The 24,791-nt window shown below is 35.5% G+C and overlaps 1 protein-coding gene across 1 annotated transcript; it reads left to right on the top strand.

The window, feature by feature from the left end:
* The first annotated feature begins 11,863 nt into the window (after nucleotides 1-11,863).
* ncam3 (neural cell adhesion molecule 3) lies at nucleotides 11,864-24,429 on the top strand. Its single transcript, XM_053674958.1, has 16 exons — nucleotides 11,864-12,054; nucleotides 12,698-12,784; nucleotides 13,924-14,109; nucleotides 15,344-15,481; nucleotides 16,082-16,225; nucleotides 16,329-16,446; nucleotides 17,040-17,194; nucleotides 17,769-17,902; nucleotides 18,258-18,390; nucleotides 18,693-18,860; nucleotides 19,394-19,513; nucleotides 20,276-20,403; nucleotides 20,786-20,948; nucleotides 21,705-21,900; nucleotides 22,800-22,898; nucleotides 23,674-24,429. The coding sequence occupies exons 1-16, from the start codon at nucleotides 11,991-11,993 to the stop codon at nucleotides 23,717-23,719; spliced, it is 2,079 nt and encodes a 692-aa protein (XP_053530933.1). The 5' UTR covers nucleotides 11,864-11,990; the 3' UTR covers nucleotides 23,720-24,429.
* Nucleotides 24,430-24,791: the final 362 nt, after the last annotated feature.

Genomic DNA, 24,791 nt, shown 5'->3' with positions numbered 1-24,791 from the left:
AGTGGAATGTAATCATGACACCACATTTTCACGCACCAAATTTGAATACATCACATTATAATGCAAACAGACTACTTCACCCAACTACTATGTAAATGCAACTGACTACGTTGTTATAGCCATAACAAATAAAATAAAAAACTCGCCCCGTGTTCTGCGTCTGGCTTCCCATTGTAACAGTGCCATAACCTCAGTGTTCCTCAAGGCCAATTCACCAAAAAGCATCTCATGTACCAGCTACACTTCCATTTTCATACTGTATATTGGGTTAACCATTACAAACTTCTTTTTTGTTGTTTTTGCATTATTGGACTGGCAATTTTACAGTACATACTGTATATTGGGTTAACCCTTACAAACTTGTCCTTGCTCACACAGAGACAGTATTATGTCTACAAGCCACAACTGTCTCTATTAATTAGCCCTATTAAAACACGTTGATGTAAATATTAATGCTTCCTTCAATTGTTTGGTGGCTTTTCTTCACCTTGGTGATCAGCTATTCCTCTGCATACTTAACGTCAACTGCCCCTTCTTTGTTTTGACTACTCACTGATGCTTAAAATAGCAACACAAAGCTGTCTAAATGGCTTTGAGTGGTTTGTGTGCATGTAGCTTGAGAGCCAAGAGGATGCACTATTAAGTACTGGTCATTTTTAAGTTGTTAATAATAAATGAGTTATTATGAATGTTGTATATATTTAAACAGTAAAACTCTGATGCTTTCTCGTACTGGTAAAAGGTTGCATTTTTGTAAATGGATTAGGTTCACAATAACTAGTTCATTATCACTTAAATGCACATAGCACAAAGTAATTGAAGACTTAAATGTCAAACTACAGGGTGTCCCAAAAGTCTCGATACATCGGGGACTACAGTATGTTTGCCAGCACTATGTCGGTTGTGCCTTCGTCAGTGGGTGTTCGTAAAGTCCACTTCTCAGTCGGTCCGCAACACTTCCAGTCTTTGTTTCCAGAATTTGTTAATAAGTTTGGCAGCAGTGTCGTGTGTGATGTGCTCGCCATGTTTCCTTTTAAAGTGCATCACAAAATTGCCACAGCTCTCCCGATCCAGCCATGAAAATGATTTCAATACGTTCTTCTTTTGTCAAAGGCATCCTTAAAGGCTATCTTATAAATATATATATATATATATATATAGAGAGAGAGAGATACATTCATGTGAAAAAAATAATAACAGCCCATGGAAATTGTTTTATTTTATTTTTTTTAATTGAATTTTTTTTTACACATTTGGTCAAGCAAACATTTGATGCTCTTTGAAACAGTGCCTATTAATAAAGCTGATACAGCATATCAAATGATATGAAATGTATATTTCTTGGTAATTTTCACAATATAAATTAACAAAAAATAACAGATCCATAAAATTTTGTCCATAAAATTAGAATCAGCTGTTCAAGATTTGGTGCCAGTGCAGGTGGAACCTGTCTTACTTATTTATACTATACTATATATATATATATATATATATATATATATATATATATATATATATATATATATATATATATATATATATATATATATATAAATTCTCATATCTAGTGTCTTGTGGTTCCTTTGTTACTGAGGTATGTGGAGTCATCATGCCAAGATTTAAAGAGGTTGTGGATGCCTATGAGTCTAGAAAGGGATTTAGAAGGATCTCCAAATTATTTGGAATACATCATTACACTGAAAGGAAAATCTAAAATGGTGCAGATTTCAAATGATTGCCAATTTGTCCAGGACCGGTCATCCCAGCAAATTCAGCCCAAGAGCAGACCGTCTGATGCAGAAAGAAGTCCCCAAGAATCCCCAAATTTTATTACAGGATCTGCTAGTAAGTCTTGCAAATGTTGGTGTCAAAGTGCATGCTTCTACAATCAAAAAGAGATTGCTTAAATTTGACCTGCATGGGAGGTGTGCCAGGAGAAAACCTTTATAAGACTACATTTTGCCAATGAGCATATAGGCAAAGACCAGGCCTTTTGGAATAATGTTCTCTGGACAGACAAATCAATGATCGGGTTGTTTGGCCACAGTAACAGCAAACATGTTTGGTGCAGACCAAAGACAGTTTTTCAGGAGAAGCACCTCATACCACCTGTGAAGCACGGTGGTGGAAGTGTTATGGTTTGGGGTTGCTTCGCTGCATCAGGGACTGGACAGCTTGAATTCATTGATTCAACTATGAATTCTGCATCATATCAAAGAGTGCTTGAAGCAAAATTTACCTTTCAACAGGATAATGATCCTAAGCACACTAGAAAATCCGCCAAGGAATGGCGCAAAAAGAAGAAACGGAGGGTTGTGGAATGGCTTAGTGAAAGCCCAGATTTGAATCCCATTGAAATGTTGTTGGGGGGATTTCAAACGGGCAGTACATGCAAGAAAACCCTCAAACATCTTGCAATTGAAAGAATACTGCATGAAAGAAAGGTTAAAAATAATTGTCTGATTCTGGTGGACAGTTATGCAAAATGTCTACAAGATGTTATTTCTGATAAAAAGGGCAATACTAGTGTGCTTGCTTTTTCCACAGAATAATATCACATCTATTGATATTTCTGTTGAATAAATGATAATTTTCCTTGTGGTTTTGGTCAAGTATATCAACGTCATTAATTGGGACTGTTTCAAAGAGGATCAAAGGTTTGCTGGTCCAAATATGTAAATAATAATAATAATAATAATAATAATAATAATAATAATAATAATAAAGTTCCTAAATAAGTTCATACTTATTTTTTCACGAGTGTATAATATAAACTAAGTATGAAAAATTTTGGAAGGCATTCTACTAAAATGTTTTAATTTCCCATATGTATGGAGACTTTTGGGACACAAAAAGTCTTTATGGCTTTATCAGACTTTATGTTTTTGAACAGTGGGAGGAAACTAGACAATATGCACAGAAGCTCCACACAGAAAGGACTCTGTACTTAGAATCGAACCCAAGACCTTGGAGGAGTTAGGCAGCTATACTATCCTCTTCACTTAAACTGTACTGTTCTTTGTCGCTGTGGTGATACCTTCAGTCTTTTGTAGCTTGTATGTATCTTTTGCCTAGAAATGTCCATGTAGTGTACATTTAAAGCTTTACCTTAAAATCTAATTACAGGCAATTTTTGTACATTGAATAATTGTAAAGATACTCTATATCAGCATTTACAGATGAAAGATACATATTAAAGGTACAAACGTTTTTCTGAGAGTGTAACTGTAAATATAATTTCTTACTCACATTAAATAAACCTGCTCATGAAAAACCACAAAATAATTAAGACGCCCCCCCCCATTACAAACAAACAAACAAATAAATAAATAAACAAACTATTAAACTGTCCATAAATGTCTTTTAATGGACAGAGAACACACTGACAAGTTTTAGCTTTGAGGTGATTTTAAGGATTTATATTACTGAATTCATTTTAGGGTAATTAATGCATATTAATAAATAAGAAAATGGTAGTATTAGTATACATACTTAGTATACAAACTCAAAAATTTTTCTTAAGACCCGATACACAGTTAATGATGATATTGTGCATGAGAGAAAAATATTTGTGATGTGAGGTATCACCTATTACTTTAATGCCACATCATTTAAAATTTTAACTACATAAATATTAAAAGAACTTGTCATGAAGCTTGTGAACCAGATATAAGTCAAAATATAAGTCAAAAATGTAATATCTTTTTAATTGAGTAAAACGACATTTTAAGGGCTCCGAAGTCATAATAACAATATAAAACAACATTTTTTATCTCATACATTTATAACGGAGAACAGAGTCATCGCACTTTTATTGTGGATCGACGTGGTGGGTCGTCTTACTGCTGTACGTGACACACACGGAGCATGTGACAGTGAGGGATAATTTATGTCTTTTGGTGCTTATCTGTCTGTCTCCTCTTCCTGGGGTGTCTGTCTCAAGCACTATCGAGTGCATCTATTAGCATGTGTTGTCTGTGTTCATTAGAAACAAGGACTATGTTCCAGGCTCCAAAACCTTACTCTATTGTCCGAGCGACTCTTGTTTGTTTACAGAAATAGAAAGAAGACAAAACCGGGAACTGCTGCTGGACAATACTTGTATGGAGTTGGCGTCAAGTGTCATCCTGAAAGATAAAGGGTGTGTCTTTTTTTAATGTTATATTGTTCAAGCAGCTACAATTACAATATGCAATGTATATGAGAAAGAAAAGTCTTTGTAAAATGCTAGAATTCATGCAGAAGAAAGGGGGGAAACTAATAATGTGTTTCTCAACACGCTAATATAATCAACCTCAGAAATTTTGGCACCATTCAAGACAGAGGAAAATTTTGTGTAAAATAAATATCACCCACAATTATTTAAATATTCCACTCACACAACTGGATGAACTACTTAACCTATTTTCCTCTAAAAAAAATAATAAAAAATAAAAAAATTCCTTTTAAAACACATGTGGCAAAATGATTAGCACCCATACAGAATACAGTATCTCACAAAAGTGAGTACACCCACTCCAGTGACAACCTGTGAAGCTCTGGTGAACTCCATGCCCAAGAGGGTTAAGGCAGTGCTGGAAAATAATGGTGGCCACACAGAATATTGACTTTGGGCCCAATTTGGACATTTTCACTTAGGGGTGTACTCACTTTTGTTGCCAGCGGTTTAGACATTAATGGCTGTGTGTTGAGTTATTTTGAGGGGACAGCAAATTTACACTGTTACACAAGCTGTACACTCACTACTTTACATTGTAGCAAAGTGTCATTTCTTCAGTGTTGTCACATGAAAAGATATAATCAAATATTTACAAAAATGTGAGGGGTGTACTCACTTTTGTGAGATACTGTATATACAAGTGAAATCACTATCAGGCACAATCAGTGACATAATAATAAAAATTGAAATCTAGAAAACGAAATGAACTCAAAATAAAACAAACAAACCAAACATCCCTATTACAAATATAGGTCCTCTGATGGACTGGTAGAGGAACAAAACAACAAAATCAAAGAACCTCTATGGAGGTTTCTCCCATTGCCAGGCTTTGAAAGTGCATGCTCCCCATAATGAGAGAAAATGAGTGAACCGATAAGCACTGTGATATGAAGCCCTCAATGGGTGGACTGCATCCCTAGTGACCAGGCAGACCACTAGGGCCTCTGCAATTGATACGCTATCGGGATGGAAGTGTCGGGAAAGGTCAGTGGTGTGGCGGCACTTTGGATAGGACCAAAGTTATGCAAGGGTTCCATTTGGGTGGCAGGTCTGATTAAAGGATTAATGTGCTGCCAGGAAAGTGCGAAGAGCTTGTCTGAAGATGAGATTGTGTTACAACGGAAAGAGATAAGCTACAGTGAAAGCTTGCCTTGCTGTTGTTTTCACAGCAAAATTGGCCTTTTTTTTTTGGAGTTAAAACAAGTAGCATTACAAATTTTTAAATGACTACATTTAGAGAGACTTTTTTCACCTAACAACCAGCAAGCAAGAAACGCTCCCAATGTGTGTATGCAAAAAAGTTAGATTTTCTTCTACTAATCTTGGTCTAATTAAAAATTATGAAATTAAAAAATTGATTGGACGGATGACTTCCCAGTGGTGCTAGTAGATATTATTACAAATAGGATGGATTGAAGAAAAAAAAAAACTTTCTCATGGGTAATGTAAAGTGTGCAATATAGACATAATTTAGGCAAAATTAGGTAGTGATTTCCTTAAATTGAGCTTTTGAAGAAGACACGTCCGACTGCACAAAATGATGAGTTTACTGGAATCTTCAACTACTTAAATTGGTGTCTCAAATTTGTGGCGTTTTCCCTTACCCCTACAGTAAAAGGACCTTTGAGGACGTGCTCTGAACTGGACCTGTATTGTAGTATAACAAATTTGACTAAATGCCCATAATATGTTCCTGCATGCCATCAGTACATCAGTGTGGTCCACAAGAAGGAAACAGAGTGATTTAGTTAGTGTGTTGTTTAGCAGTGTTGTTTTTACCACACTTTCAGGCATTATTCAGAATTGTATCAATCTGAGCTTGGCAATCTCTCAGAATCCACTGCAACAAATTGCTCTTGGCAAAGTGTATTGTGCAATAATGATTAATGATTTTTCAACTCAATATCCAGTGCCACCCAAAAGGGGATGGATTCGCTTTCAAGGTTCCTCTCACCGCTTCATTCTTATGCCATCTCAGGGAGTTCTTGCTTGCCACTTACCACTTTCTACTCACAGTTATAGAAGGGAACAATTTATAATTGCGCTATCCGTTGTTACCCAGATGAAGATTAGTTCCCTTTTGAGTCTGGTTCCTCTCAAGGTTTCTTCCTCATATCATATCAGGGAGTTTGTTCGTTGCCACCGTTGCCACTGGGTCGCTCATTAGGGATAAATTTCTAAATGTAAAATGTATATCCTGAATTTGTATATTTCTGCAAAGCTGCTTTGTGACAGAAGTCTGTTGTTAAAAGTGCTCTGCAAATAAAATTGAATTGAATTGAATTGAACTGTTGCCTCTGGCTTTCACATTATGGATCTTAATTTAAATCCAGCTTTCTACTGGTCTACTGTTAAAAGAGTTATAGGAGTAAAATTTAATTGAATTAAAGTAACTGACCCACTAATATAAGTACCTGTACTAACTATTCTATATTATTACTGCAGTTTGTTGTTGTTTTGTTGTAATAGTGGTGGAAATAACTGGAACTGGTAAATTGGAAGCCATTATCTACACCATGTGGCTAAAGTACCTAGGTAACCCAGCTTATTTTAAGGATGGGGGTATATTTTTACAGGACTGGCTCTCGTAACAATAAATCCCTGAGAATACAAATATGTAAATTCTGAAAACCCCCTCATTTATAGTTTTGTATAGTTACATAGCATAGAGGGAATGAGTAATGATAGTTAACACTAGTTTAAACTTACTATAAGAAAACATCAATACATCAACAATCACCCAATTTAGTGAAGCATTGCCTACTCTGTCTACTCCAGCTATAATTTTTTTATCCAATGTTGCCTCATGACAATTTCTAATACTGTAACATAGCATAGGAAACAAAATAGTGTAACCAGGATAGTGGCAGGAATGGGTGCTATTGGGATGGCAGGAGTCTTAGGGGGTCGTTTCCATTTACATATGGAAAACATTTTTCCACCTTTAATGAAACATAACCACCAACAAAATTCAAGTGAAAAACAAATAGAAATGGTTTATGGAAAAAAAAGAAAAAGAAAAAGAAAAAAACTATATATATATAAAACAATAACCTGGTTCCACACCCTTTTATAATGGAGCATGTGACTGTGCTCAAAATGAACCAATCACATTCAAATTCATTATTATAATTATCATACACCTGTCATCAACAAAGTGATTCTGATTAACCCCAAAGAAAGACCATTTGTATCTGCATGATTTTCAGGATCATCTCATGATCTGGGCTTCTTCCAACTCCTTAAGACAAACAAAGGATGTATTATCACGGATGCTGCTAAGAGACCTTCAGCAACATTAAAGGTGCTGCAGAAATATCTGGCAAGTACTGGTCACTCCCTGCATGTGACAACAATCTCTCCTGTTCTCTCATATTCTGTGTTATGGTCTGATGAGACCAAGGTAGATCTTTCTGGGCATAATTTTAAAGAGATGTTTGCCGCAAAAACAAGTCAGTTTATCACCCAAGGAACAGCATACCCATAGTGAAGCATGGTGCTGACAGCATCATGTTATGGGAAGAAGAAGATCAGTGTTTTGGAATGGCTCAGTCAGAGTCTAGATCAAAATCCTATTGAAAACCTGTGAAACTTCAAGAGGGCTGTGAACAGGAGATTCCTTGGCAATTAAATAGATCGGGAGCTTTCTGGAAAGGAAGAGTGGAATAAAATTAACAAATCAAGATTTGCTAAGTTGGTTATTCAAAAAGACTGTTACAGTATTACAGGCAAAAAATACTTTAACAAAGTATGACTTATGGGGTATGCACACTTGTGCAACCTGGTTGTTTTTAAAAAAAAAAAATATTTTTCATGTTTTCCCTCAGACTTTTCTATCTATTTATTTACTTACTTACTTACTTTTTGTTGGTTGCTATGTCACATTGAAGATCTGACATGGTGGATATCGGTTCTATTTATTTATTTATTTATTTATTTACTTAATTTTTACATCACAAAAAACTGCTATTTTAGACGTGCTAAGCATTTTCTTCAGACTGCTACAGTAAATACAGTCTAGTTTAATAAACCAATACAGTAATAATATGTAGGTCTAGTAAAACCATAAGAACAAATACAATTTATTTAAAGTGTTATCATGAGTGGAAAAACTATTTCAAAACTAGATTTAAATTTAAAAACTAAACAGCATTTTTGAATCCATTGAAATGCTGTGCTTTATGAAAGTGTTCCAATTCTGTACACAAATGCTTACTTGGCTCCCATGAGGATGCGCACAGCACATTGTGTTTGACACGCAACTCATCGGTTATTGTTCTCAGCCAGACAAGTTAAATGAAACAATTGGCAATCATAAAAATAACCCATGGGTTGTTTACTAAAGTCCTATCCTGCCATTTACTACAGTACGTGACTACATATGCATGTGCACGTGTACACAGGAGATTATTCATTTGTACAGTAGGCTAGTACATCCAAGATCATGATGACCTTAGTGGAGCTAGCTCCTATTATACCATAGAATGATAAAGAATTAAAATGATAAATTTTGACAAGTCCTTGGCATCTTAAAGCTTCCTTTTCTTTTAGCTCGCACAACATCCTGCTCATAATTTTTAATGCTAGTAGGTTTCATTCTGAGTTCATTCATTCATCTTTAGTAACTCTTTTATTCTAGTCATGGTCATGGTGGATCTCGAGCCTATCCTGGGAACACTGCGTGTGAGTTGTGTACAAACCCTGAATGGGACACCAGTCTATTGCAGAGCACCATGCCCACATCTTGGGGCAGTTTAGCATAGCCAGTCCACCTACTAACATGCTTTTTTGGGAGTTGAGAGGAAATCAGAGAATACAGAGGAAGGCCATGCAGACATGGGGTGAACGTGCAAGACTCCACATAAGCAGAACGGGAGGGCAGGATCAAACCCTTAGCTCTTATATAACACTTCAAGCAGTTTTTTACTGAAGTCTGTTTCAAATGGGAATATTTGCACTGTTTTAACTCAAACACCATTGTATGTAACTGGAATCATGGTTAACCATATTAATTTTGATTTGTCAGGGGGCTAATGCTGGTGCTGTTGCTTTGGCTTTGCTGACCAACTTTGTTGTTGTTATTATTATTATTATTATTATTATTATTATTATTATTATTATTATTTGCCATTTTGTGAAAATTAAATTTGGGAAATTATTATTTTGATCGTAATCTCAAATAGTTCTAATTGAGCTTACAATCTATCAAATAGGCCTTCTACTGCTTAGGCATGTAGGCTACCTACCAGCATGTTTTTGGGAGGTGAGAGGAAACCAGGAGAACCCAGAGAAAACCCATGTGGACACAGGGAAAACATGTGCGACTCAGCCCAGACCATAACCTGAGTTCAGGACTGAACTGGAGATCCTGGAGCTGGCAACATCCATTTTAATGTTTGGGTAGTAAATAAATATACCATTATGAAGAGCTATCAGCTATTCTTGTTGGATCCGTCAATCTTCCAGCAAAAAATAAAATCATATATCATGCCAAACGTTTAATTGTGATATTTTAATAAACCATGTGGGTTTCCTCCAGGTTCTCCTCTCACCTCCCCAAAACATGCGAGTAGATGGATTGGCTACACTAAATCTCTGAGTTAGTGTATAGATGTGTGTAGATGATGTATCGCGATGGACCAGCATCCTGTTCAGGGTGTATTCCCACCTCCCATACAGTTTTCCTGGAGTAGGCGCTGGACTCACTGCAACCCTGACCTGGATTAAGTTATTAGTCCTGGGTAAGTAGTAGCTTAGTGGTTAAGCTATTGGACTACTGTGTGGAAGGCTATGAGTTCAAATCCCAGCACCACCAACATGACACTGCTGGACCTCTGAGCAAGGCCCTTAAAGGGATATTTCACCCAAATGTTAAAATTGTGTCATTCATTACTCATCATGTTGTTCAAAACCCATAAGGCTTTTGTTCATCTTCAGAACACAAATGAAGACATTTTAATGAAACCTGGGAGATTCTTGTCCCTCCATTTACAGTCCAGTAACCAAAACTTTCAAGCTCCAAAATGTTCATAATGATATCGTAAAAGTTTAAGAGAAGTCCAAATTTTAAAATCATAAATCAAACTTTTAACATATTACTGTTGCCAGAAATAAAGAAAACGATATGTTATGCGATTTCTTTTCTTTTTTCTTTTCTACCTGGTGGAAATGGGCTTCCACATATAGATATGTACACATAAACTGGAACGATAATACACTATATGGTCAAATGTTTGTGTACATCTGACCATCACACCCATATTTATTTTTTGAACATCCCAAATGTAGGCACGTTTTACTGTTATAATAACCTCAGCTTTTCTGGGAAGGCTTTTCACTAGATTTTAGAGTGTGGCTGTGGGGATTTGTGTTCATTCAGCCACAAGACAGTTAGTCAGATCAGGCACTGAATTTGGGTGAGGGAGGCCTGGGGTGTAATCTGCGTTCCTCATAATCGGAAAATTGTTCTGTAGAGTTGAGGTCAGGGCTGTGTGCAGCAGACTTGAGTTTTTCCACTCAAATTTTGGCAAACCATGTCTTCATGGCACTCACTTTGTGCACAGGGGCATTGTCATGCTGGAGCAGGTTTTGGCTTGTTAGTTCCACTGAAGGAAAATTGTAATGCTGGAGTATACAAAGACATTCTCTACAACTGTCTGCTTCATGGCAACTTTATGGCGAGCGTTTGAGGAAGAACCACATGTGACAGTGATGGTCAGGTGTACACATAATTTTGGCCATATACCGTAGTCATCTGCACTGCTAAAAAAAGAGTAATCTTAGCATATGAATATAGTTAGTCTGAATCTTGAATATAGTTAGATTGAAACATTTCCTATTTTAGTTTCCAAGATACACTCTAAAAACCAATGTTTAGGCTCAACACCAAAAAAAAATAAAATTATGCAACAGAAAAAATTATGCAAAATTATGCGACTTGAAATTAGTGACGAATATTAAGTTGATTTAATTATCAACATTATTATGTCAACACAACTCATCAAAATAATATTTACAACTTTACATATTTAATTAAATCAATTAATTAGATTTTAAAAAAATAATTTATTTATTTTATCTTGCAACCACACATTTAATTAAGTTGTCATTTAATTCAGGTCCCCTGAATGACTTTTTCGAGTGTATATGATGATTAAACCTACATGTTTTACGAAATCTTCTTCTATTGGCAGATATTTTTCACATTTGAATTCCTAGAAAGAAGCAAAATGATCTGCCAGTAGGACAATAAAAAAAATATTTCAAGGTGGAAATGAGTAAAAACACCTAAAAACAAGCTAAACGTTCTTATATTTGATTGTAAATAATCACATAATAAGAAATATTTAATACATTTGCCTATATTTAAGATATTTGCACTTGGTAAGATGTCTTTTTTTTTTTGCACTGTTTAATGATCTGCGTTTTCGTCTCTTTAATGTAATGTACCATGATGCAATACATTCCTTCATGAGGTCTCAGGAGAACCCTGTCCTCGTGCCATCCGGCGCATTCAAGAGGACACAGGCAGCAGCTCCGGCGCCTGTCAGGGCAGGGCACTTTTTTTTTTTGGTCATCCTCCACGTCGGCGGAGATTTTTTAGCAAAGCATCAGGACGTGGAAAAGTTTGGCGAAGATTTCAGAGATTGCGATTTTCCGGTGTGTCTCAGTCTTGAGCCTCGTCGCAGAGTATAAAAAGAGTCAGACATGGAAGAGGTTTTTAGGTATTCGAGCGCTTTTTACGCAGCAGGTTCACCAGCTGTAGAGAACCATGGCCATGTCCGCGGTCACACTCACACTCTTTGGCTTTTTCTACATGTTTTCGACATTGACAGGTAAGAATAGCTCTTTATAATAGTTCATTTTTCTGTTAAGGCATTTGTTTTTTTGTTTTTTTAGGCTAGTTAAGCAATTGAAATGCCATGTGCGTCTTATTTCCCCCCTCAGTAAATAAATATAAAAATGTTTTAATTTACATAAAATCATGTATTTTCATGTAAATGTATTCATTTCTTATGGAAATGTATATATGTCCTGACTTTTCCTCAAAGATTGTAAACACTATCAAGGAAAAATTATTATTATTATTATTATTATTATTATTATTATTATTATAAAACAAGAAAACAATACAGTAAAAAATATAGAATGTTTCCATACATGCACATATAATGTAAGAATTAACTTCCAAGACTTATGAGTTACTGTACAGGAAGAAACTGTGACCTACAAGGGAAGTCCTTTACTACAAATAGCCACTGGAAAGGAAATCCGTGACTAGAAATAGCCATTGACTTCTTTCCAAGTCACCTGTCATAATATCTTAGAGCTAATTTTAGTCTTAATGTATCATACCTCATATGCACGTTCTTTCATTCCATGCAGCCTGTGTTTTTTCCCTTCATGTGTATTGTAAGCCTTAATCAAAACCATATCATGATCTCCCCAGTGGTTACTAATAAATCTTTATTTGAACAGATGCTACAACAGAAGCGCCCACAGTGGATCTCATCACCACGAATAAAGATATTGCGGTGGGAAACAGTGAGTTGTTGCTTTGCAAAGGTTAGTGCATATTTGTATTCTGTTATCAATGAACGACCATATGTTAAGACAAACTGTTGCGTAACCTTTCATTTGGATAGACTGCTTTAAATGCTCCACATGCTGTCGTGAACCAGGGTATCCATCAGCAACATGTTAAATGACGTTTATCTTTTAGCAAATTGAGTCCACATGAACTGGAGACAAATTCATAGTATTTGGATCATCTACTAAACATCAAAACTGTAAACAGCACCATCCAAAAAACAGGCCTTAAAAGGAAGAAGTTAATATTCTGTTGGTAACGTACTCGATACTAAACAACCATAAACTGGTCCATCAAAATTAATGAAGAAACATGTTGTTTATAATTAGTTCATATGCTAGTTCTTGACATGGTTTGTTGAATGTCTGCGGGGGAAAATATGTCATCAAATATTTATTGCGATAAAAATATAAACTTTTAGGAAAGAAATACATCAAGAAAATTTCTAAATCTGAAAATGATATCTGGCAGAAAGGAATATATATATTGGATCTCACTGATTTATCTAAGCAGACAATGCTCTTGAATGTTCAATTCTGATTGGCCAGAAGGTGTTGATTAATTTTCTATACAACAGCTCTGACTGTAGTTCCGGCGAGTACTACACAATAATCTAAGACTGATTTACAAATGAGGTATTTAACGAATTAAAACATGTAATGTTTATGAAAAGTGTCTCCAGTTGTTTAAGCTGTAACTTTAAGTTTTCCAACAAGAGAAATTTCTTGGTTTCTCAGGAACGTGACCAAAAAGAAAAAGAGAGAAAAAAGAGAGGGTAGTGTGAGAATGTCTGTTTATAGCTGCTATAATGTAAGTAATAACTGGAGCTAACTTGCTTCATGGACGTAGCACACAACATTAAATTAAACAATAAGGATGCAGCCACCAGATCCTTTATTAGTTAGGGTCAAACATTAACGTCATTTTGGATTCTCGTATTTGAACCCATAGGAATTTGAATTGAATTTGTCATATGAATTTTTGGCTTTACATGTAATATCATGTTATAACAAGTTCATCTAGCAATATCAGTAGCAGAATGCTGATGGATGAAGGATTAGTGAATTCTGTTTTGACTGTGGTATTTTCTTCATAAAATCTGTTTTATCTGCAGCTAATAAACCTGCGATATTCAGATGGGAGAAGGATGGAGAAGAAATTGAGGAGGGTTTCGACGACAGTGAAGAAAAGAGTAGCCTGAACTTGAAGGATGTCAAGCTAACAGACAGTGGAACATACAAGTGCATTTGCGATTTTAATGGTGTTGAACACGAGAAATCCATCATCATATATGTCTATGGTAAAACATCTTCTAATTTTATCATCCTAAAATTTATATTACATATACGCACACGTGTAAGTGTACTAACAGTGTAACAAAATCACATTTGATTGCAAAATTTGATCACTAACTATGGCCTTCATAGCATAAGAGGAGGGGTAAGGCTTGTATTAAAACCTTTGAGATGACATACAATACATTTGCTTTGTATTTTTGTGAAAGGTAGAAATCTGTCATTTATTTTATCTCAGAAATTTATCAACTGCATATTTATGAGAAATCTATAACTATAGATTTTATAGTATTTATAGCACCTACTATTTGTAATAACCATAGGAAGTGAATGCTTCAAGTATTTTTGCATTCGAAATTATGATGAAGCACCAATTTATACAACTTCCCTCAAACCAGTCAAATAAAAAGATTTCAATGATTTCAGAATAAAGTGGTGATCAGATTTTCATTCAGACTGTTCTAGGTATGTAGCTCTATGTAAACTTCTATGACTTCTTAATGTATCATATATGTGTTGTTAGCAAAAACAAACTAATAACCTCCAATATAAAAAAGAAATCTCGATCAGTCAACCCATAATGATAAATGTGTGTTATGCTGTGTTAGACTAAAACTCGTAACTCAGAATTTCACCTAGGACAAAACAAAGAAAACCCCTCCTCAATTCCTCAAAAGTCGAGCCAGTCTCCTCAACCCCAAGTTCAGCAACATGGCTGCTCCCAGCATCAGCAGTTATCAGAGGAGCAATTCTTTACTTTTCAATGAGTTACACTTAACTGTATATACTAGTATTTGCTTTAGATCATTCCACATACAGATATATTCGCTTGTTATAGCCATAACACGGACTATACAGTTTGCTGTATTGAGGAGGTAAATATACATTCCATCAGTCATCACACTTAGCTGGCTGGATTGTTGCTGATGAAATACGGACATGGAGGTGCCATGTTTTTTCCCCCACTTTGAAGCTCAAACATTACAAATGGGAGGCGATATGATTCTGACTTCCGTCTTCCTACTTCTGAGTTAATTCGAACTCAGCATTATTCTCCCTTCGCTCATTCATATAAAGACAAATCATACAAAACTTCTAATGTCATCTGACAAATCTCGGCGTATTCTCCAGCAATGCTCTATAAAACAATTACACAATGCCTATAAAGGCCCTGTGTAGGTACTCTTCAAATAACAAATAACAAACAATGTTTGCTTTTTCCTCCTCTCTTCTTGTCAGAGATACCAAGATTTGTTTCAACTAAGACATACCATGAGTTTTTGGTGAACGAGACGGTGCAGGTTCCATGTCGGGTCACAGGGAAGCCCGAAGTGGAGATCAACTGGTATTGGAATGGTGTCCGTGTGTTAAATAATGGTAGGACCCATTGCAGTCTTTTGGTGTGTTGTGTGAAAACACCTGTGGGTGGGGGATAATCAGTTTCTCATCAATTTGAGTGATCATTTTTGTTAATGAATAATATAATTAATCTCCATGTCAGTTACTAGTAATATAAACAATATTAGTCGAGTCTAGTCATTTTTTTTCTTCACCATTTTGGCCTCAAATTTAAAATACCTAGGCATATATTCTGAAATAATTATAATATAAGATTTTAAAAGGAATTATTTGCTGTCTTAAAAATGAATTTTTGTATGAATCCATTTTAAGGAAAATCATTGGGTTCTTTTCAACGGAATAGAACTGAACCGTTGATATTTCTGAGCTGAGTTTAATATATCGCAGCACTTTTAGTTAAATGGTAAAACCCATGACATGTACACTCAAAGTTTATGATGAGTTTGGTAAACAGGGCCCTGCTAATTTGACTGTTTTTGACTGTTTTTTCTGTGACATAGAGATAGCTGACTCCTAAAACAAACTTCTAAATCCATGTTTGAAGAAATGCTGGTGTTATAATGCTATAGTGTTATAATAACACATAGTGTTCATTTCTCCTCGTTCTCTTTTCCGCAGACACGAGTAATCTCAATGTGCAGGGAGACGGCTCGCTGCAGATTACAAACATTCAGAGGGAAAATCACGGAACCTATAGCTGTGAGGGAAAAATCAAAGGACGGCCCATATCAGAGACTCTGAATATCTTTGTTGCTGTAAACGGTAAGGCATGAGAAAGTGTACAGTTGAGAATTCAATGATTTAAAGGATGGATTAAAACTAGGAGATTTAAATAATATTGGATGACCCTTCATGGTTCTTCTAGCTCCACCAACTGTCATAGTTCGCGGTGAGAGGTCAAAGGTTGTGGCTGGACCAAACACAAATTTCACTTTAACCTGCTTGGTTACGGGATCACCCCATCCAACTATTACTTGGGAAATGTAAGTACATTGAGTAATGAGTCCAATACAATGTGGCAGTCATAGAAAAATAATCAACAGCAAGGTGTAGCTTAATGTGAATCAATGTTACTTGTACTAAGCTAAAGATTATTATTTTCTTTATTGCCTTGCAGCCTGAACAATTCTCAGAGCTGCTGTTATTGAAAATTAATCAACATTTCTGAACAATATTTCAAAATTTACAGTTTAACAGCACTGTTGTGTCGCCAACAATTTGTGTCATTATATTGAATCCTTAACATTATCATTAACATGTCATTGTTAATTGAATTATGTGTTAGTTTATTATTAAATTATTACCATTATGCCATGCTCTGATTTCCATCAAGTAATAATACCAGAGGTTCTGTAATTTTTTGTGTAAATTATTGGTTAATATTGTAAACACAAATTACTGTGAACAAAGACAATAAAATTTTACATATTTATGTACTTAGTATATCCAGCCATAACATGGCATGTTGTCATGAGTGCTTCTGGATTTTCCTTTTCTCAGTCCATCATATAAGGATATGCTTAATCAAAAAATGCGTTATTATATTATTATTATTTTTCCTCCCTCCCCCTCTCAGGCCTGACACATCAGATTCCTCTCGCTACATATACAATTCAGACAAGAGTAAGCTCATCATTCCAGGTGTGGCCAGAAGTGACTCTGGAAAATACGTTTGTACCGCTGTCAATAAAATTGCAAACGAAAGGGCAGAATTCACACTGGATGTCTCAGGTGAGAAGATACTACATATAGATATCACTTTCTGAACTTTGCTTTGTATAAATTTTTCTTTTCTTTTTTCATTCTTCAAAAAATGTAAAAATTTTCCATAATAGGACAGTGCACTTCTGGCTAATGTTTACTGCAACAGTAAACAGATATGTCCAAAAGTATGTGGACACCTGACCATTACACCTATATGCAGTTCTTCTTCTTCTATAAATGGTTTCTGCAAAGTTGGAAGCACACAATTGTATAGAATGCCTTTGTATACTGTAGCATTTCAATTTCCCTTCATTTGAACTAAGAGGCCCAAATGTGTTCCAGCATGACAATACCCCTGTGTATTGTGAAAAATATGTTTTAAGTTGAAAAAAACTGAGTAATGAACTTCATGTGACTTGGTCACTTTTACAAAAATATTTTAGTCAATCACATCCTCAAAGAATCATTTCCCAATGTTATGTAAACCTTTTCACCATCAACTCTAGATTCATCACATTGCATGGTTGTACCACCTGAATTTAAGCAAGTATGCTGTTTTTATACAGTATGTTAACTATGATTTGGCGGTTGCTGTCTACAGAACGTCCATCGGTGAGCCTGAGCCAGAGTGAAGTGGTCCTAAAGCTCGGGGACTCCGCATCTGTCCTCTGCAACGCCAATGGACATCCTACTCCCACCATTCAGTGGCTGAACAAGAGCAAGAAAGGTGGCATGGTAATAGGCATTAGATTATTAGTTACAGTACCACCAGTGGCCATAAGAAAAATACACAAACTGGTATGAAGAAGTGAGACTGGGGCTGATTTCTTTTTAGCCCAGACTGTACACTCTACGTAGCCTAACAGTGTCAGTCATGTCCCGTGATTACACAGAGTGAAACGACCCCTGAATTTCACAGATATTGGATTTCAGCCCTCCCACCTAATATCACATCCAGCAATCATTGATATTTTAGTAGAATTGTGGCTTTGTTATAGTACCAGTTTTCATGCCTGCCAGTCACTCTCTATGCCATTCTTGTTTATTCTTCTATCACATTCTCTTTCCTGTGTGTGTGTTTATAATGAAGTCCTCTGACGGTCGGCTGAGAGCCGTGGGATCGCAGCTTCAGATCAAGAATGTGGTGCCTTCTGATGGTGGTGTGTATTACTGCACAGCCAACAACGAGGCAGGCAGCGACACAAAGAGCTTCACTCTAATGAGTAAGAGCAAGCAAAATAATTGAGACTTTTCATATATAATAGTAATTGTTTTGTAAAGAATTCCTATTTCGCTAAAATGTTGTCCAGAGGTCTGTGTTAAGTGGTTGTTATCCACGGTGGTTTTTAAGAATAAGCAATAGATTCTAATTATTTGCAGTGCTTTCGGTATGGAGTATGTTTGTACTCTCTAAACATAGTGCTTAAGTGTATATTCCACCCCCCACCCCCGGAAATTTCACACTTTTTCCTCCTCATTCATAACATTAGTAATTTCTCAGTTTCTCCTTCTTCCTTACCTTCAGCTTCTCCAGACGTACCAACCTCATTTACTGTGTCACCTGGACCTGCGGCGTTCCACATCACCCTGCAAAAATCTGTCCTGGATGGGGGTTCTCCTATTACTCAGTACATGATCCAGTGGAGAAACGAATCAGAGAGTAACTGGCAAAAGGCTGTCATACCTTTTTCTGGTAATTTTCTTAATCTTGACGTCAAAGCATCTTCAGTAAATAACACCAGACAATTATTATTAAACATATTCAGAGGCAAAAGTTATATCATATTTACACAGTGATTCAGAAGTGTATCAGAAATTATTTATGCAATGACTATGCAAAATACCGATTTGTTGTTCATGCCTCTGAGGCTAGCAGATATTACATGAACAGAAGGGCCTGAGACAGGTTTTTCAGTAGCATCTACCTTTATAGACAAGCGCTTGCCTTCAAACCTGAATGTTGTCAATTATAATATGATGTAACATAAAAGCAAGAGACAAATTACAAATGTAAAAAAAAATGTAGAAGGTATAATTCATGAGAAGATTTCATGCATATAGTATATTGCAAACACAATGCTGCCTGAATACTACTAGATGTGATTATCACGTTAATCTATTTTGGTTTGATTGAATTAAATTTGGCATTTAATTGCTCAGACAATCACTTGTGCATCTGAGGTCTGAAAAAAGACACTTTTTGATGATTTGTTAAAAAATCCCTAGGTCCACTGGAGGTCACATCTCTGGCTCCATACACTGAATACGTTGTCCAATTTGCTGCTAAAAACAAGCATTATCTTGGAGCCTTTTCTGCTGAAAGGAAGATTCGCACATTGGCCAAACGTGAGTACCAACAACACTACCTAAACACTACCTTAACATTCCTCCCAGGCTGACAACCAAGAAACCCTTATGGGTTCTAGATTAGACTTTTTTTTGTTGTTTTTTTAAATCCAGAGTTTTCTTTAAAATAGCTCATGCAACACTAGACAAATACAAAGGACAAAATCCACCTTGTTCTTCTGTAACCTCAAACTCCTGTGAAACAATTTCCATATTATTTAGCCAATTTTTTTCCTTTCCACTCATGTTCATACTTTTGAGTTAGAATTTTAGATGAAAAAGTCGCCATGCTTTATACTCATTTCATAAACATTTAATAAATTTCCCATTGTTCACTTTTCTGTTCCTTCCTCCAACTGATCCCTGATCTGACATCACGCTCCATCTGATTATCTTTCACCTTATCATCGTGACCTGCGTCTGATGATGTCATCCCCATTGCTTTATTGCTGCTATTATAGAGGGTGAGTCAGTAGTAAACTAAAATAGATCTATCAGGCACAGTGCATTTGATAGTTATGTACAGTCTATATATACTGTATTTGAACTAACTGAATAGACAGTGTGTAATTTTATTGGTATAAGTGGAGTAAAACACAACAATTTTTTGTGTCCATAATGTTCAGCAAAACATTTGTTAAAAAGCTAATGTTATTTAAAAAAGAGATTATCTTAGTATTAGCTCTGAATGTACACGAGTCAACAAGTATTCCTCCAAGTGTTCAGACCTCTTTGACTTTCTACTTGTGTTTCTTTGTCTAGGGGAGCCAGACATGCCTGAACTGTTGGCAAACGAGGGCAAGATAGAGAGAAACACATATTCACTTCCAATCAAGCAGATCAGTGCTGGAGGTTCTCCCATTACGCATTATCTAGTGCGCTACCGAATGGTTAGTATGAAAGTAAATGACACAAACCTTTAATCAGTGGTTAGCATTTTTGGAAGGAGTTTCCAGTGTCAGAGCTTTCTAACAGTCAAAGATAAAGTTGTAAAAACCTTTTTGGTTTCGCAGTTTCTCGGTAACAAGCTGCTTTTAAAAATTGAGGGAATACATATACAGTATATACATTGTATATTGTATGTTGTTCGTTCCACAACATTAAATGTAACTAGAAACAAGTATGCGTGCTGCTTTTTAATAAATAAAAATTAGCATCGTTATCAAATTGATGAGGTCGTCATTGATTATTTTCCTATATCAGCAGTCCGTATCAGGTTTTATTCCTTCCTTAGATTACATGTGAGTGAACATATGTATCATGTTTCAACAGAACAAGGAGGGTGAGTCCTGGAGAGAAAAGAAAACAGACAAAAACTCCAGTAGCGTTCTGCTCGAGAATCTTGATTATGACTCTGACTATCAGGCCGAAATCTATGCTGTTAATAATAATGGCTTGTCCAAACCAACTAAAGCCTATTTCTCCATCCCACAAGGTAAGGTTCATCACAACACAGTCCTGAACTTCTCTTCACTGATACATTATTGAATCTTACCCTGCATTCACACCTGTGGCATTTTTGTGTTTTGTTCAGATTATAAACCATATTATATATTTTATATATAACATAATCACAAAATAAATCATTTTTTTATTATTATTTCTTCGCTATTGATTTTCAAGTCAGAAATGAGTTGTGCTATAAACAGTAGGCATTCAAATTTCAAACAAGACCTTTTTACTCATCATTACTGTATGTTTTGTTATTCTTTGTCTACCAAAATCATTGAGCAACCAGTTTGTGTACATCATCCACCATCCATCATTCATCTGTTCTGAAATAAAGGGTTTAAAAGATGACCACGGTATATTTTGACAAAATAAAAGTAGGCACATTCAATAATAGGCTTAGACTATTGTAGTTAAACATTCTGCTGTAGCACTGTGAGTACTCCTGGCTGGTTCAGGAGCTGTGGATAGGAAAGAATTTCTACGACCAGAAAACAATGATGATGTTTCACAGTGGGGAAAAAAAGAACAGTACCACCAATACACATCGCTTCCCTTCTCATCTTCATAAAATTGAACAAGTTTCCTCGACCACTTCACAAATGTCAGTTCTCAATGAAAATTGCCTTGTCTTATGACTGCTGGTGTGAATGCAGGGTTATGCCTGTTTAATACCTTGCATTTTTAAAAATTCATTAGATTAATCATACTGTATATACTTATACTCCTACCTCTCTTGCAGCTCAGCAAAGCCTGGGTAAAGGTGGTGTAGTGGCCATAGTGTTGGTCATCTTCCTGTTGCTGTTGGTGGGGGTTGATGCTTTGTGTTGCTATACAAATCACTGTGGCATGCTCAACTTCTTGGCCCGGAAACTGTTTGGCCCGAGCATCTCTGAAACTAAAAGTGTGGAGGAGGGTGTGTTTAACAATGTTGCTGTGTAAGTGACTTTTTTCTTTCACTCTTATTCAATTCAGCAAGGATACGGTATATATTTGGTCATATTCATGTGGATTAGGGACCTCATTTATTAAGATGGACACAAATTCATTTCTTTGTAAATCGTTCGCAGGAACAATTACAGAACAAATGTGCTGTTAATGAAAGCCGCAACTGATCGGCTTCAAATCAGTTAAATAGTGCTGAGTTACTCCAATTTTATACAAATTATTTTGTCAAGATTAAATAGCTTTTTTTTTTTTAATTTCAGTTACACACACAATTTTATTGGAAATTCACAAACTCGCTCATTTCATATTAATGACTTCATTAATATTAATGCAATTCTAAAAAAAAAACATAAATCAAGCCAAATAAGACTTGTTATTCAATAAGGGCAAAAGTAAAGAGTGGAGGAAGAGTTAGTGTGTGTCTATGGTAGGCAAAACACTGCAATGGCTCAACGTTATTACTTAAAAATTTTAGGAGCCGCTCTTTCACCATTTAGCTGTTATGCTGTCATTTTCAGCTCTGTGAGCTCTTTGCCTTTTGTGGAGTTTGTGGGCGTGACTAAATGTGAACGTGCCGTGAACGTGCTTGGTAATTTATGGCTAATGAACATTTATCAACATATACACAAGAGAACAAAGAAAACCAGCAGTACTGAAAAGCTGGAATTTTTTAGTTTGGCTTGGCTTACGAAAACAGTTATACACAACTTTTCTAAAAGATAGATAAATGAGTCGTGTGTTAATTTTGCATTGCATGCAGTTTGGATAAAGCAGCCTATGCTACTCTGTCTGTTATTCACATTCCATCAAAATTCACGAGTGATTGTTGTGAATAGTCCTACCATCACTAAATTCCTGGATTTGTGTGTGTTTTTGTTCTTTTATCCAGAACCATGAATGGGCTTGAGAAGCCAAGGGGAAGCATCCCAAAACTACTGTCACAAAACAAGACAGGAAGTGGGGACAAAGCTCCTCTCACCAAATTTGAGTAGGTGTCCCTATACGTATATGTATATACTGTTGTAACAGTTCACATAAATGACATACAGTTACTCAGGATGTCAGGATTTCGTATATGTAATTACATATACATATATTAATTTTTATGCTGAAGGAGTTGCTGAAATGGTCTAGTAACATGGTCTAGTAACTCTCCAACGTTACTCTTATTACTACCGCCATTTTAAATGATTAACTGCCTTTAAAAGGTTCATTCCAACTAATATTAAGATTGGCATTTGAGTCAGATTTGTCAGACTTTCTCAGCACTCAGTTTGTGATGTCACTAAACATACTAAATACAATTCCAGCCAATGTCATTCAAGTAGATGATGACATATTAGCTGCCGAACCTGCTAGCTAACTTTAGCTGATTAACAAAATATGCTTTAAGGTTGTTATGGTATATTTTGACAAGACTGTCTACTAAATACATTACTTAGGATATAACAATACAAAACAAGACTCATAATGAAATCCCACTTGTGTCAGCCCGTGACAAATAAATCGGTTAATATTACTGATATTATAGAGATAGGGATGGCAGGAGGACATGAGGCCATTTCCAAATGGCATTTTCATGTACTGTGCATTTATGGATAAGTAATGTTTGTTATTGTGTTTGTTTGTATGTTGTTATCCATGTGTTCATGAAGATTTACAATGAACTATATTGGTCATAAATTTAATATGGTAAAAATAAAATATAGAGTATAAGTATTGCACTTCAGTGTGAATAAACATAATGTATTCTCTTCCTTTAGGAAACCACCAGCCAATTCTGAGCCAGTCGATGAAGCACGATTGTAAAAACTTTGACTATTTAAAAAAAGTTTTTTTTTTTGTTTTTTGTTTTTAATGCCAAACCAAAAAGAAAGAATGACTCGAGGAATGCAGCTTTCTGGCTGAAAGGCGCTATAATGCAGCGAAACAACAACAACAACAACAACAACAACAACAACCCGAAACTGTATAAAAGTGTATTATATATTTTTTGTTGTGAATTGCAAGTTAAGATAAGAACTTTGTTGTGTTTAGTAGTATGTGATTGTAGAGTATGGCGTTAACAGGGTAAGGATGGTAAATGTAGCTTTTGAAAAATATGATAATTTTGTTGATAAACGAGAGCAGCTAACTGTGTTAAACAGATTTTCTGCAATAATTTATACTATTAGGGCTATACACTTTCAGCATGCTGTAATGTCTAAAGCAATCATTATGGGAGGGTATTATTTCACATTGATGAACAGACAATGCATTGTTATCATCACTAATTTATTTATTATATTTTGATGGCATTAATAGCAAGAATTCATGTTTTATCATGGTTATGACAATCATTTGGTTTTTTTCTGCATGAATTATATTACCTATGCAGTGAAAATCTACCAAAAGATTAACTAACAGTATATGTATATATGCAAATTTGTATGATATAGGTTGTAGGAAGTGCTGTATATTTTTGTAAAAAATTATTTTTGTCATTTTACAAACTGTAATATATGTTCTAAAAAAATTAACTCTGTGTGGTTTATTTATTATACAATTTAAGTAATCCATAAAGAAGCATGTCTTATACTACACTCTTTATTTAAGTTTCTTATCCATTTTTGTTGCATATTATTGTCAGTGGTGGAAATGGCCAAGTTACACTGGGAGGACTGTATTTGGGGAGTTTTATTTTTTGTTTTGTTTTGTTGTTTTTTCTTACGTAAGGAACATTCATGAATTATGTGTGGCACAAAACACACACCGTTCATTCATCCTCATCGTCCATATCACAACCCTCTGCTCTCTAACTCCTATAGCTTTCTTACCAAGTATTCCAAAGTCATTTTTTAAATATTTTTTTTTCATCCTGCCCAACTGATTGTCCCTTCAA

Source organism: Ictalurus punctatus, chromosome 23 (assembly GCF_001660625.3).
Source record: "Ictalurus punctatus breed USDA103 chromosome 23, Coco_2.0, whole genome shotgun sequence".
Lineage (NCBI taxonomy): Eukaryota > Metazoa > Chordata > Actinopteri > Siluriformes > Ictaluridae > Ictalurus > Ictalurus punctatus.
Note: the sequence above shows the minus strand (reverse complement) of the source record. Positions and strands in the feature narration are given on the sequence as shown.

Bases quoted from the DNA above. Each gene is read 5' to 3' on its own strand.
- ncam3 (XM_053674958.1), top strand. From the start codon at position 11,991: ATGGCCATGTCCGCGGTCACACTCACACTCTTTGGCTTTTTCTACATG. The intron at 15,482-16,081 runs GTAGGACCCATT...TCTTTTCCGCAG, and splicing joins TGTCCGTGTGTTAAATAATG to ACACGAGTAATCTCAATGTG. The intron at 16,226-16,328 runs GTAAGGCATGAG...TGGTTCTTCTAG, and splicing joins TATCTTTGTTGCTGTAAACG to CTCCACCAACTGTCATAGTT.